A 15,426-nucleotide genomic window follows, 5' to 3' on the forward strand; every position below is an offset into this window, starting at 1 on the left:
ACTTCCGGGTCTGTTCACGGGAGAGGAGTGCTCGTCGCAGCTCGGCGTGCAGGCGATGATAGATAGCACTGTGAGAAATCCTCCCGAAGGGGGTTAAAGCGCCGCACAGCCACAATAAATCGATGAAGGCTGATGAGTGACCATAAAAAATATAATAAATGTACAAGTGTATAATAATCAAATATAGCCACTGTAAAGGGGGACTGATGATTGATCAGGGGATCTGAGGAAGTGACGTCAGTCACGAAACGCGTAGGGTCAAAGGTCATGGCGCCTTGGAGTTACACTGGTTATGACAAGTGTCAATCAAGTGAAACAGGAAGCAGCATCATCGAGGCTGCTGTGCTGGCAAGCAGGAGAGTGTGGAGTTCCCCTACTCGGCGTCCATCTTGGAGAGTGTTCCGAAGCTAGAGGGAAAGAAATTACACATCAGGGATCCCGTGAGGACCCCCACTGCTGCTGGCGTCTGCCCCACTTGGTCACACATGCTTGTTTATTCCAGTCCTGCTGTAAGTAGGGTTTTGGGTTTAAACCCCTTGATGACCCGCTGCAGCAGGCTCCGTTTGTTTTATTAAATAGTTATTTTTCTTTCAGCTTGATTGCTTTATGTTTGTCTTCTGTTAAGTGTTTCATGTTGTTTGTCCCATTTTAACATTACGTATTACACTATTATTTTTCTTTGTTTCTGTCCCTATGTCACGGACCCCCGGATTGGAGATCTTTCAGTGATTGGACCATCTGGATTATCTTCCCTTCCATCTGTTTGGACTCTATTAGGGACTTTGGACTCTCTTTTTTGGGCGCTGGTCTGTATATTTTCTTTGTGTTCTCTCTGGTGTTGTTCTGCTAGTGTTCCTGGCTGCCCTGTATATATTGTGTTATTATTGTATTTTATTTAATTGCACATAGCGACTAAGCACTTTGCTTTGTGTTATCTTTATTTTTTAAAAGGCAATATCAAACGCCAATTTAATCTACTGACGATTTTTTTTTTAAAGGCAAAATCAAAAGGATAGACCTTTCGTGAATCCAAGAAAAAGAGCTTTTGCCCCATGCAAACAGGGGAATGCAAATTTTGGATCCATTTGACTGGAGACCTTTTTGTCCTCTTCAATAGGGACAAAACTGCACTCGTGCAGAAATTGTAGTTTTAACCCTTTGGGTGGCCCATGAGGTAGCCACCACATCATGGGGTCTGGCACACAATAGTCCTAATGATGTAGTGGCTACAGCATGGGCTTTCTGCTCATTGTCTAGGAGAAATCACCCAATGCGATCTGGACGAAAGAGGATTCTTCTATTAGTCTCATCACAGACATCGCGATCACTCCTTGTGGCATGCTGGAGGAGAGTGGCACTCTGCCTCCGGCACTGAAAGGGACAAATTATTTTCCCACCTCCCTTTTTTTTTGGTTACAAAAAATATAAGTTCTTTAAAACTATAATTTCAGCATGAGAGTTGTGTGCTATTACTATTGAACGGTATTGAACAGTCTGCGTTGCGGACTGAAACTAATTAGGCTTTAAGAGCATCTTATTTACACCAAGTAAAATTCTTATAAGTGCGATCCCTCTCTGTATCTACAATGCTCATCTCTCTGTCCTCTCACCACAAGTAAATTGCAGAATTACTTTGCTTTTCTGTAGATCCATCATACACATGCACCTGGACTCACAAACTAGATATAAAAGATCAACACAGACCTTTTGTGCAGGACTGCTGAGAATAAGTTCCAGGACACAATAGAAAGGTCCTGCTTACTCTACTGCATACATAAAACTGTAGTTGTATGTATGTATGTATGGCACCATTAATGTACATGGCGCTTCACAGCAGTAACACACATGACATAATATAAATAACAAATAATACAAACAACACATAATGGGAACAAGCGCTTCAGGCATAAAAGTAACATTTAAGAAAAGGAGTCCCTGCCCCGAAGAGCTTACAATCTAATTGTAAGTAGGAAGAACATACAGAGACAGTAGGAGGGCGTTCTGATAAGTGCGTCTGCAACATGCCAAGGTCGATGTATGAGGTGTATTGCATAAGCCACGGAGCTACTCATATGCTTCATTAAGGAGTTGGGTTTTAACATGGGTCTTAAAAGGTGGACAGAGATGGTACTAGTCGGATATTGAGGGAAAGAAAGAGCATTCCAGAGGTGTGGGACAGCCAGTGAGAAAGGTTTAAGGTAGGAGAGGGCTTTAGACACAAAAGGGGTAAGGAGAAGACATCTTTCAGCAGAGCGCAAGAGTCAGGATGGTGTACAGCGAGAAATTAGGGCTGAGATGTAAGGTGGAGCAGGAGTGTAAAACCTTAAAAAAGTCAGGAGAATTGAGTGTGTTATTAGGGATTTGATGGGAAGCCAGGAGAGGGATTTCAGCAGGGGAGATACTGAGACAGATTTAGGAAAGGGTAAAGTGATTCTGGCACCAGCGTTTAGGATAGATTGTAGGGAAGACAGATGAGAGAGTCAGGAAGGCAGGACATGTAATAAGGTTACTTCGAGAGAGTGTGTAAAAAGAAAAGAGGTCCCAGGACAGAGCCCTGGGGTACCCCCATTGAGGAGAGGGGGGGAAGGAAGAGGAGAAGGTGGTATTAGCCAAAGAGACACTGAAAGTACGAAGGTAGAGGTAAGAGGAGATCCAGGATAGGGCTTTGTTTACGGATACCAAGAGAATGTGAAGAAGAAGAGGGTGGTTCACAGTATCAAATGCTGCAGAGAGGTCGAGTAATATGAGCAGTGTAGTGACCTTTGTCTTTAGCAGAAAGGAGGTCGTCATTTTAGTGAGGGCTGTTTCAGGGTAGTGAGTAGTGCAGTAACCAGATTGTAGAGATTGTCTGAGAGAATAGGTGGTGAGAAAATGGAGCAAGTGAGAGAATACAAGGCGTTCAAGGAGTTGAGGCTAAGGCCCCGGTATCTCCGCTGCAACGCGCGCCCGCGAGATTGGCGGCGTGTGCAGCCGATTACCTGGTCTGCAGAGAGCTGCAGGAAGAGAGACCGGGGGGGGCGTGGCGGGGGAGTGACGGGGGCGCGGCCATGACGTCACCCGGCAGGTTCGCCCTCATTGGCTGAACCGCCGCGGGGCGTGCCGTATCGCTCGACGCGAGTCCTGCTCTCAATTCAATTCTATTGAGAGCAGGAGCAGCTCTCGCCTCAGCGCTGCGGCCCCCCCTCGCAGCGGGCCCAGCGCCATTGAGGGGAGGGCTCTCGTCCGTGCAGTGTAAGCAGCGGGGTCAAGCCCTTAGAAGCAAAAAGCAGGAAGGAGATTGTGTTGGATTACCTGTTTGCAGGGTAAACTAAAGATAAACAACGCAGCTCTGGACAAGGAGCCGGACTTCTACCCTAAAGCCCGTTTTATAATCTGGTTAATTATTCATTGATGAAAAAGGGTAAGGTCTGAACCACATCCTGACATTCAAAAACAACAGTATACAGAAGTATTCAAACCACCCCCCACCCCTTACACATTTTTCACATTTTGTTTTGCACAGAGTACTCCACAACGCTTTCAAATTAGACTTTACATGTAGAATCTACAAAAACTAGAGTTAGAAAATGCATATAGAATATAAAGAAGATTTACAGAGAAAAACAGATTGCAGGTGCAAATTAATTGTTTGAAAGGTTACAAAATGAGTGAAATGGTTTCAGCGTGTGTGTAATCAATGTGGTTTGACTTGTAGATCATTTCCCACAGGTATATAAAGACTTTCAAGCTGCAACTCACGTAGTGATCCAACAAAGCAACCATGAAGACTAAGGAGCTTTTGAAACAAGTCAGGTATAAAGTGGTAGAGAGGCACAGCTTAGAAGGGTACAAGAAAATATCAATGGCGCTCATTGTCCCTCAGCACAGTGAAGTCCATCCTTAAGAAGTAGAAGATGCATCATACCACCCAGATCAGGTCGTCCGCCCAAACTGAGAAGCCAGGCAAGCAGGAAACTGGTTTGAGATGTCACTCTCTGAAGCCAACAATGACCTTCAGAGATCTGCAAACTTCTGTGTCCGAGATGGGAGGATGGGAGTCGGTGTTCACATATCAACAATAAGTCGGTCCCTACACAAAGCTGGCCTGTATGGCAGGGTGGCAAGAATGAAGCTAGTACTTAAAGAGACTCATCTTAACTCACATATGGATTTTGCGGAAAAGCATAAACATGATGCTGTAGACATGTGGGAAAGAGTTTTGTGGTCACACGAGACAAAAATTAAATTTTTTGGTCTAAATTCTGTGTGTTATATCTGGCGCAAGCCCAACAGTGCACATCACCCAGTCAACACCATCCCAACTATCAAGCATGGTGGTGGCAACATCATGTTATGGGAATGCTTCTCTTCAGCAGGGACTGGGAAGCTTGTTAGGATAGAGGGGAGAATGGATGGTGCAACGTACAGGTGAATCCTTGAGGGAAAACCGGAGATGAAATTCACATCTCAGCAGCACAGTGACCTAAAACCCAAAGCCAAAGTCACACTGGAGTGGTTAAACAAGAAGAGAACGAATGTTCATGAGTGCTCCAGTCCAAGTCCTCACTTGAATCCAATCGAACATGTATGGCGAGACTTGAAGATTGCAGCCTATTGACGATCCCTAGCAAACTTTGCAAAAACTGGATATATTTTACCATGAAGAATGGACAAAATGTCACCATCCTAATGTGCAACGCTAGCACAGACCTATACAAAAAGACTCACAGCAGCAATTGCTGCAAAAGGTGCATCTACCAAGTACTGACTTAAGGGGCTGAATACTTATGAAACCAGTACATTTCATTTTGTACATTTTCTTGTCTAACATTTAACTTCCTCATATAATTGTTCAGTTTAACCACTGCAGCTTTGTAGCTTAGAATAAAAATAGTTTGTTTGAAAAACTGTGCATACATTATTTGTAATGCAACAAAATGTGACATTGGCTTTCTGCGATACCACTGTATATCTCTAGGGTGCAGTCAAGTACCTGCTTTATCCACATTTAATTTACACCTGTTGAAATAATGACAAGTGTTAAATAAAGCTGCAGTTCGAGCAATATCCTACATGTGTTTTTTTTCTCATGTCAGTTCTCTACTATGAGAAAATACTTGTAGCATTGAATTTTTTTTAATGTATTATAATATAACAAGCATTTTTTTTGTTTCTATAGCAACCATTTACAAAGCAACATCCCCTTCCTCTCCTGAAACAGGCTCCTGCATACCCGTTTGAACCCTGCCCTCTCCCTAGCAGTGAACCAATTGTATCTAGTGACTGCCTGGTCACATGATCTTCCACACAAAACTTTGTATCTTTGTCCTCTTCTGCTGCACTGACAGGGATTTAGTGAAACCCAAGCCGAATCTTCGCCGATTGATCACAGGAGAATGTATCGATAGGCAATTTAGCCAATTACTTATTGTGTGGATTGTATTGATGCACATATTGAATGTATTTTTTATTTTATTTTTTAAATGGCATCTTGAACTGCGCCCTGCCTGTTACATGCGCGCACCGCTCTGCATTGCGCCTCTTAACACATTTGCACCTATAAATCTCTGCCTCTTGTGCACACACCTCTGCCCTCAACATACGTGCACAACTCTGCGTCCCACCTCTTACATGCGCACAGACGTCTGTGTCCCGCATCTTACATGCGCGCACACCATTGCGCCCTGCCTCTTACATGCGCGCACACCATTGCGCCCTGCCTCTTACATATGCGCACACCTCTGCGCCCTGCCTCTTACATGCACGCACACCATTGCGCCCTGCCGCTTACATGTGCGCACATACCTCTGAGCCCTGCCTGTTACATGCACGCCTGTGTCCCGCCTCTTTCATGCGCACACCTCTGCGTCCTGCCTCTAACATGCATACACCTCTGCGTCCTGCCTCTAACATGCATACACCTCTCCGTCCTGCCTCTAACACACTTGCACCTATAAATCTGTTTCTTGTGCACACACCTCTGGTCCCTGCTTCTTGTACACACAGACTCCTATGCACCCCTGCCTCTGATCTGCCTCCCGAGCAACCCACTCTCTTGCACACAAACCCCAGCACGTATTTTTTTACACACGACAATGCTCACCTCTCTGCCTCCCCCTCCTCTTCTTGCTGCTGGTTGTCCCTCTCCATTGCCTCAATGAGGATCCTTCCCCTCTCCTGATGTCCCGGGCTCAGGGAGCGTGGCTTGCTGCTGGTGCTGCAACTGATGCTGCTTTGCTTCCTGCCGCACACACAGGCGGCTGAGGGCGACACAGGAGGCGGCTGAGGGCGACACAGGAGGCAGCAACTGCAGCAGGCAGCTCCAGAGACCCGTGCAGCTCCTCCTCACCAGCACCATGTCACTGCAGCCCGCCCATCACACACCGTGCGGCTCCTCCTCACCAGCAACATGTCACTGCAGCCCACCCATATTGCAACACGAGGAGGCGGGTTATTAGCAAACAAATATCAAGGAAATCCCCGGGCATTACCCTGCCTGTATGACTCGGAGTCTGCACCCCTCAGATATCTGGTATTTGTTTTTGTTCCAATCTGTAAATACCATGATAACATACTTCTGTCACCCACATTACACAACAGGGACCTATAGAGGCAAAGTGTTGTACAACAATAAGGATGACAATGGCATTTGCCCATCTGTTAGGTTGCGTCCCCTTAGATAGGAATGGATCACAGTCAGTGGCTGAATATGAGATACTCATCTTAAACAAGCACAGTGGGCAAAATACCAAGTTAAAACAAACTAGCAAAGTCATTTTACCTGTGAAAATGGTATGTGTAATGTGCAAAAGAAATATATTTTTCTTTTTTTTATCAAATTCATACTTAATCTCCTTCACTTTTATCTCATTAGCTAATAATGGTATCCATAATTAAATTAAAAATAAAGAACAAAAGAAAAACAATATACCTCGAAATTGTAGCATCCCCAAACAATCTTATCAGGAAGATAAAAAAAAAATCCTCCATAGCATTTGGCTGTTAAAAGAAGCGTAAAAATTGCTACATATGTTGCAGTCTGTCCCCGTCCCCCCCATCCCCCCCTCTCTGGGAGATACACAGCCTATGCTACCCAGTGTGTGGTGCAACACTTGTTAGGGTCAGGAGAGCTGAGTCTGATCTGCGATGAAATGGAGATTAGGACAGGTTTAGGTTCGTTCTCTTGGTGTTCAGCGCCTCCAGCCATAGTGGGTTCCAGGATTTCCAGAAGTCAGCCCCCACTACTGCTTTCTCTCCCTCCTGCCCAAAGAATGATACTTAGACAGGAGTGTCATAACAAGGGTCTTGTAATGCGTAGCTCACCACAAACGAAGCGCGACCGCGGTGCTGAGGTAGGGAATTGAGTAACGCCAACCCACAGCCACGCGGGTGCGCCTAGAATGTAGATTGGTCGTGCAAGCCAGGTCAGGAGTATAGATGTGAGTAGTAGTAGTATAGTAGTAGGGGGTACTTGCCAGATCAGGACTGGAGAGTAGCGGATTGTCGGGGTATGTAGCAAAGTTCAGGATTAGAGAGTAGCGGATCGTCAGGGTGCGTAGCCAGGTACAGGAGTAGAGAGGTGCGGAGTCCAAGGTACATAGCAGGGTCAGGCAGTGGCAGGATCAACAGACAAGGCATGGCAATGCAAGGAAGGAGATACAGGAACAAAATGTAGCAAGGCACAGCGTCACACAAGAATATCCTCAGCAATGAGAGTCTGGAGCCAGAGGGTATATAAAAGAAGATCCTCTAATGGGAAGTCAAGGTGGGACTAGGAAACCGAATCCTATAGGCTGCTAGTGCACACAGGTGTGCCCTGTGATGCAGCCTGATCAGGAACATAGGCGGGACTGAGCGCGCGTCAGTGAGGTCAGGGGGTGAAGACCGAAGCGCGAGTCACTCCCTCGCCAGTTCTGTCCGTCACCAGGACGGGGGCGGAGACTGGGGCGTGAATCAGAGGGGAGGCTGGATGAGCGCACTCGCCACGCGCCGGGGCGGAGACAGAGCCCGGGCGGGCAGACAGATGTTTTGAGGTGAGGAGACGGTCTCCAGCCGCCAGGATGGCGTATCCTCACAGTACCGCCGCCCTCCCACCCCTCGGGGAGCGATCTCCGGGCGACTCCACGAAGGCTTGTTCGGAAATTTCGTTTGAAAGATACGGACCAGTCTGGCTGCGTGAACCCGATGACTCGGAATCCAGGACCTTAACTCCGAACCGAAGCCTCTCCAATGCACCAGATAATGTAGCGATCTTCTGGAAATCTTGGAATCCAAAATAGACTGAATCTCGTACTCCGGTTGGCCTTTGACCATATGAGGAAAAGTAACAGGAACAGAGTACAGGTTCTGAACCACGTGCTTGAGAAGTGAAACATGAAACACAGAAGGAATCCTCATGGAGGGAGGAAGAGAGAGTCAATAAGCAACTGGATTAATCCTCACAGAGATAGAGAAGGGTCCAAGAAATCTGGGTGCAAATTTCATAGAAGGGACCTTCAGCCTGATATTCCTGGATGACAGCCAGACCTTGTCGCCAGGTTAGAGGTCCTGAGCCGGTCTGCGATAGCGATCTGCCTGAGTCTTCTGAATATCGACCGCCTTCCTGATGTTGATCTGGATCCACTTTCAAAGGTTTTGAAGATCCCTGGTCCTGTCATTGACCGCTGAGACCCCGAAAGCAGGCAGAGCGAGAGGGAGAGTCGACGGGTTGAAACCGTAATTCACGAAGAACGAGGATTCCAGGGTTGAACCACTACGCGCGTTGTTGTGGGCGAATTATGCCCAGGGCAAGAGTTCTGCCCAGGCGTCTTGAGAGTCATACAAAACAGCATAAATATTGTTCAAGGGACTGGTTGGTCCTTTCTATCTGACCATTAATCTGCGGGTGGTATCCTGAGGAGAAATGAAGAGCAATGCCTAATTGGAGGCAAAACGAGCACCAGAACCAAGAAATAAACTGTGGCCCTCTGTCTGATACTATCACCATAGGTACTCTGTGAAGGCGGAAGATCTCCCTGATGAAGATATCAGCGAATTTAGGGGAATTGGGGAGAACCTTGAGGGGTATAAAATAGGGAGAACCTTGAGGGGTATAAAATGAGAATCGGTCCACTACCACGAGAATTGTGTTCATACCCTTGGAGATAGGTAAATCAACAATGAAATCCATGGACAGGTGTGTTCATGTAAGGAATCCGCTCCGCGGTTTACTGGTTGCCTTACCTTGCAGACGTGTGCAGTCCTGGAGCACCTCTCCTGATGTTTGCTGCAGCCTGGATTCACTCACCAAAGCAATACACACTCCCTCTGGTATCTATTGCAGCTGTGCAGCCTATCACTGCAACCTAGACTTGCATTCACTCATTGGAGCAGTACCTTCACACCCCCGCTGGGGATTGGCCCGCTGGCCTTTAAGTATTGCTTTCCCATAATGCTCCTGGCCGAGCATAGTCCTTCCTGGATGTCACTATCTGTTCTGCCACAAGCCCTCGCTTGTTCCTGTCTCTCATGCTGAAGCGGAGTATTCTCCTTGTTGTCTGCAGCTCCAGGTTTCCTAAGGCCGGCTGCTATATTCACGCAGCGGTCTGCTCCAGTCTCCTGTGTTGTAGCTGAGTACTCTTCTTGTTCACTTCAGCTCCTTGTTTCCTGTGACCGGCTGCTATATTCACGCAGCGGTCCACTCCTGTTCTCCTGTGCTGAAGCAGAGGTTTCGTCCCTGCGTCCTTCAGCCTCCTGGATTCCTGCACTGAAGCGGAGGTTTCGTCCCTGTGTCCTTCAGTCTCCTGGATTCCTGCACTGAAGCGGAGGTTTCCCTGTGTATCTTCAGCTTCCTGGTTCCTGGGGCCTACTCTTTCCCTAATCTAGAGAGGCCGTGTCCTGGTTCCTGCGCTGAGACAGAGGATTCCCTAGCCCGCTCACGACTCTTGCGCTGTAGCACTGGTGCACCCGTGCAGCTAAGCGGTGTGCTACTCTGGTCTGCCTACCATCTCCTGTGACCAGTACCATGGGCCATGGTCGCCGCTCGCGCAGAGGCCAACCCCGCACTCCTAAGCTGAAGCGGGGCTCTCCTGACTACCTGTTGCCGAACTCTTGCCTGAACAATGTTTATCCTGATGTCTCCTGTCCTGACCCTGGCTTCTACAACGACGACGCTGTCTTCTCCAATCCTGATCCTGCGACATATGACTACGAACTGCGCAATCCGGATCAGCCTGCGCGGTCTCAGGTCGGTGCTTTTACAACCCCACCTCAGCCTCGCGGTCCGACCCTGGTTTGTGGCGAGCAGAACCCTGACAGTATGCTCGGCCGCACAAACTCGGACCGCCCTGTGGTGAGGGTTGGTAAGTTTCTGTCTGAAAGCCTGTCCCAGCCTGTAAACCAGTCCCAGTGTGAATACCAGTTTCTATGTGAGATAATACCCCTGATTGAAGATCTGATTGTGTTTGTAGGTTTAACCCCTTTGCAAAACAAATGCCGCAATGATCTCATGATGAAGGTTTACCGCCTCCGGGACTTAAAACAATCGCTGGCCGCTTGTATTTGCTTTCCTGGTTACCCTTTAACTTGGGAAAATGTGTACCATTTAGAATTGGACGACGCCCAAAAAGAACTCTCTTCCCTGGCCTTGTCTTTAGACATTTATATAGCAAAAGAGGACCCTCTCCTCATGTTGGTTGATGCCCAAAAAACACTCCATATCCTTTCCATGACATTGGACATTTGCATAAAGGAACAGGATCCTCCCCTCGCCAGCTTCGCTGCCGCTTGGCTGTATCCCTGGTCTACCACGGATCCTTGCCCTGAGTGTATGGCCAGGTTCCCTGACACCAATGATATGTTTTCGTTAACCTCTGCCGAGCAGTCCTGTGAGGTTCCCCTGGAGAATACATATGTTTCACTAGCCAACACTAAGGTTCTACTATCAGAGAATAAGTCCCTTTGTTCCCCTATTTCTAACTCCGAATCTGTCACTCCAGCTCTTGAGGGTTTTCCAGCTTTAAACTCTGCTAGGCAGTCCTGTGCGCTTTCCCCGTCAGAGAAAGAATCCCTAAGTTCTGTTCCCAGGGTTATTTCTGTATTAACCTCTGTGGGGCAGCTCTCTGAGTTTCCTTTGGTAAATCCCTGTTCTCTGTCAGCCATGGTCACGCCCCTAGCTTCAGAGAGAAGATTACCTATGTTTTACTCTCAGGCATTGTCTGCATTAACCCCTGTAAATTCTTGCTGCCTCCAAGTTAATGCCTTCGTTTTAGCCTCAGAGAATGAGTCCACAAGTCAGACAGCAGAGGTTGCATTGAGGGATTCCCATAACCGTACGGAGTCCCTAGATATTCTTTGCTATAAATCCCCTGCTTCAGCTCAAGTTTCCGCAGTTTCGTCTCCGGAGACTTCGGCTAAAGTTCTGGTTCCTGATAAATGTATTCAGGAGTCAGGTTTTTCCCTAAGCTTGCTCGCAGAGTTCCTTCTCCCGGGTGTTTCGCTGAACCAGCCTGTCGCCCACATAGCGGTGATCCCTGCTTCAGCGCATAGTTCCCACATTATGGAGTCTGCAGTAATTTCTGGTTTCCCAGACATTCCTTACCAAATACCTACTTTAGAGACCAGTACAGTTATGATTCACCCCCGTGTACTGTCTGAGTTCTCCTCCTCTTTAAGCTTAGGGTTAAAAGCATACAGTAGTCTGTATGTTCCTCCTGGGGTTCATATTATGTTCCCAGGAATGTTTGCTGACGCACGGTTTTCTCCCAAAAGTGACGCTTTTTCATATAGATTAGTAAAAAGCTTGCACACTGTTTCCCTTTTCGCTGAATTGTGTCTTACTAGTTTTGAGACTCTGAGAGGTAATGATTCTCCTTCTGATTCTGAAGCTCTTCCTACAAGGAGTATACTGATTGGGGGTTCCCCTGTTTTCTCTGTCCAGGCTAATTCTCCAGGGATCAGCATATCTGTGGTCACTCCCTTAGTACTGTCTGAGGTCACCATGCATATATTACAAGTCCTGGGGTTTAAATCTGAGCTGTTTAGCTGTCCTGCCTTTGCTGAAACCCAGTCCCTCAGTACTGTGTCTAAATATGCCCCAGCAAACATGGGGTTACTCTGGGAAGAAATTAAAACTCCTGTCTTAAAGGTTATTTTTTCTCACATGTCCAGCAAATCTAGAACCTCAGTAATTGTTTCTAAGTCACTTATCAATACATCTGATTTTTTCTCTAATCAAACCCAGACACCCTCACTATCGGTTAGGAGTCCTGTGATCAGAGATTTTGCACTAGAAAACACACCAATTCATGTTTTTGTCAGGTTAGGTACCCCTGTGGTTAGGGCCATTGCAGTTTCGGAAAAGACTCCTTGTACTCCTAAGGTGCCTGTCATTAAGAGTTTTCATAGTTCATACTTGCTGCTTGTTGATTCTCAGGGCCCTGTCACTGAGGTACAGACTTCAGCTTCTGATGTTAGCTTCCCTCCCACCACTACCCTGGCTCTGCCTTTTTCTCAAGCTACTGATTTGAAGATCCCAAGGACTATTCCTGATTCACTGACAATATTAGCTCCCAATGAAGATTTCCCAGTAATGGAGTGCTCTACTGTTTGCTTCTCTGCTCCTGCTAAACCATGGTTTTGTCCCTCGGAATTTTCGGTTGCCCCTGTTATTTCCTCTCAGTTGGAAATACTCTGTACGTATCCCAAGATTTCGGTCCCTATGCCTGGTTTACTGCTTGCCTTGTCACCTTCCATACCAATACCGGGAGATGCTTCCAACCAGCCTATACCCTTACTAACCATTACCTGGGAGCCTTCTAGAGGAAAAATTCCTCGCAAATTCCAACATGCAGTGGTCAGCCAAGACTTTTTCTGTTACAAAGTTCCTCCTGGTGTATTCGATCAACTATCAGGGCCGCTGATCCTAGATTCAGGTTCCTTTATTAAAGACTGGGCTTTCAGTGGGGGTTCTTCTACCGTTTCTGCTCTGGAACTCTCTGGTTCTTCACAGTCCTGGATTTCCAAGTCATTTTGCGGGGCGAGCCATGTACCAAGGATGTTTCTTCTACCACTCTCATTTCCTAGAACTGTACTCACCAAGGAACTGCTCGTCTATGGATCCCCTTTCCACCTAAAGAACTTTAGGAACAACTCGATGTCTCCGAGACCCATGGATGGTCCTGTCTGGCCGCAGTTTTCACCGTGGGGTGGGGGTACACTAAGGAGTAACCACGAGTCTCTGGACCACGACTCTACCCCCAATCCTAGACGGTTCAGCAACAATTCCCGGTCCCCCAACTCTATGTGTGCTCATGTTCGCCCGGAGGTCTCGCGTGAAGGGGGGGGTACTGTAAGGAATCCGCTCCGCGGTTTACTGGTTGCCTTACCTTGCAGACGTGTGCAGTCCTGGAGCACCTCTCCTGATGTTTGCTGCAGCCTGGATTCACTCACCAAAGCAATACACACTCCCTCTGGTATCTATTGCAGCTGTGCAGCCTATCACTGCAACCTAGACTTGCATTCACTCATTGGAGCAGTACCTTCACACCCCCGCTGGGGATTGGCCCGCTGGCCTTTAAGTATTGCTTTCCCATAATGCTCCTGGCTGAGCATAGTCCTTCCTGGATGTCACTATCTGTTCTGCCACAAGCCCTCGCTTGTTCCTGTCTCTCATGCTGAAGCGGAGTATTCTCCTTGTTGTCTGCAGCTCCAGGTTTCCTAAGGCCGGCTGCTATATTCACGCAGCGGTCTGCTCCAGTCTCCTGTGTTGTAGCTGAGTACTCTTCTTGTTCACTTCAGCTCCTTGTTTCCTGTGACCGGCTGCTATATTCACGCAGCGGTCCACTCCTGTTCTTCTGTGCTGAAGCAGAGGTTTCGTCCCTGCGTCCTTCAGCCTCCTGGATTCCTGCACTGAAGCGGAGGTTTCGTCCCTGTGTCCTTCAGTCTCCTGGATTCCTGCACTGAAGCGGAGGTTTCCCTGTGTATCTTCAGCTTCCTGGTTCCTGGGGCCTACTCTTTCCCTAATCTAGAGAGGCCGTGTCCTGGTTCCTGCGCTGAGACAGAGGATTCCCTAGCCCGCTCACGACTCTTGCGCTGTAGCACTGGTGCACCCGTGCAGCTAAGCGGTGTGCTACTCTGGTCTGCCTACCATCTCCTGTGACCAGTACCATGGGCCATGGTCGCCGCTCGCGCAGAGGCCAACCCCGCACTCCTAAGCTGAAGCGGGGCTCTCCTGACTACCTGTTGCCGAACTCTTGCCTGAACAATGTTTATCCTGATGTCTCCTGTCCTGACCCTGGCTTCTACAACGACGACGCTGTCTTCTCCAATCCTGATCCTGCGACATATGACTACGAACTGCGCAATCCGGATCAGCCTGCGCGGTCTCAGGTCGGTGCTTTTACAACCCCACCTCAGCCTCGCGGTCCGACCCTGGTTTGTGGCGAGCAGAACCCTGACAGTTCAAGGCCGGTCTGGAACAGGCAGAGGTTGGAGAAGACCCGAGGGAAGAATTCTGGGAGTTTTAGTCCTGGCACATGTTGGGCACGCAGCTACAAAAAATTTACGTCCTTTTGCATCCCAGGCCACTAAAATGTATGGGAAATGAGATCCAGAGGCCTCCTGGTGCAGATTTGGAGGAGTGGCTCCACTCAAGAACTTTCTTGCGGTGCAGCGATGAAGTGAAGAGACGATCCTGAGGAGGCGAAATGCCGGGAGGAATATGACTTTGTTGGCGGACAATGTCCTTGAGTGCTCCGAAAGAAGTGGCCGAAAGGATACATTTAGGAGGGAGGATGGGCTTTTGCTGGTCTTCCGACTTGTCGTCCAGAGAGAATTGACGAGATAAGGCATCAGCCTTGACATTCTTTGATCCAGGAAGATAGGAAATTATAAAGTTAAATCTAGAGAAGAATAGCGACTATCTGGCTTGACGTGCTCCCAGGCAATGTGCTCCCTCCATGTATAACACATTTTTGTGATCAGTCAGGATAGCTATGGGGTCTTTCGTACCTTACAAAAGATGTCTCCATTCTTCGAGAGCCAATTTCATGGCCAGGAGTTCACGATTCTCGATATCGTTGTTGCATTCGGCCGGAAAAATTGTTTTTGAAAAGAAAGGACAAGGATGGAACCTGGACAGTGGATTCTCTCTCTGGAACAAGACAGCGCCTACTCCAACGTCAGAGGCGTCAACTTCCAGAGTGAAGGGAAGTTTGGGATCAGGATGGGTAAGAATAGGGGCGGCACGAATACCTTCTTGAGAAGTGCAAAGGACTGAAGCCCGAAAGTTGGCCATGAAGCAGGGTCCGTGAGCGGAGCCACTAAAGAAGAACATTTTTGGATAAACCTGCGATAATAGTTTGAGAATCCAAGAAATCGATGCACTGCTGTAAGTGTGGTGGGTTGAGGCCAATCCAGTACTGCCTTGACCTTGGCGGGGTCCATGGTGAGGCCAGTGTCAGAAAGGAT

At 47.9% G+C, this 15,426-nt stretch overlaps 1 protein-coding gene across 2 annotated transcripts in view; it reads right to left on the reverse strand.

The window, feature by feature from the left end:
- Positions 1-6,320, reverse strand: part of LOC142494929 (N-acyl-phosphatidylethanolamine-hydrolyzing phospholipase D-like) — a 30,120-nt gene extending 23,800 nt beyond the window's left edge. The window contains exon 1 of one of the 2 annotated variants that reach the window (XM_075599641.1): positions 6,083-6,320. In XM_075599641.1, the coding sequence (XP_075455756.1) occupies positions 6,083-6,129 (47 nt within the window). In that variant the 5' untranslated portion in view covers positions 6,130-6,320. The remainder of the gene's footprint in view (positions 1-6,082) is intronic. The other variant, XM_075599640.1, reaches the window with a different exon arrangement.
- Between the last annotated feature and the right edge of the window lie 9,106 nt (positions 6,321-15,426).

Source organism: Ascaphus truei, chromosome 5 (assembly GCF_040206685.1).
Source record: "Ascaphus truei isolate aAscTru1 chromosome 5, aAscTru1.hap1, whole genome shotgun sequence".
Lineage (NCBI taxonomy): Eukaryota > Metazoa > Chordata > Amphibia > Anura > Ascaphidae > Ascaphus > Ascaphus truei.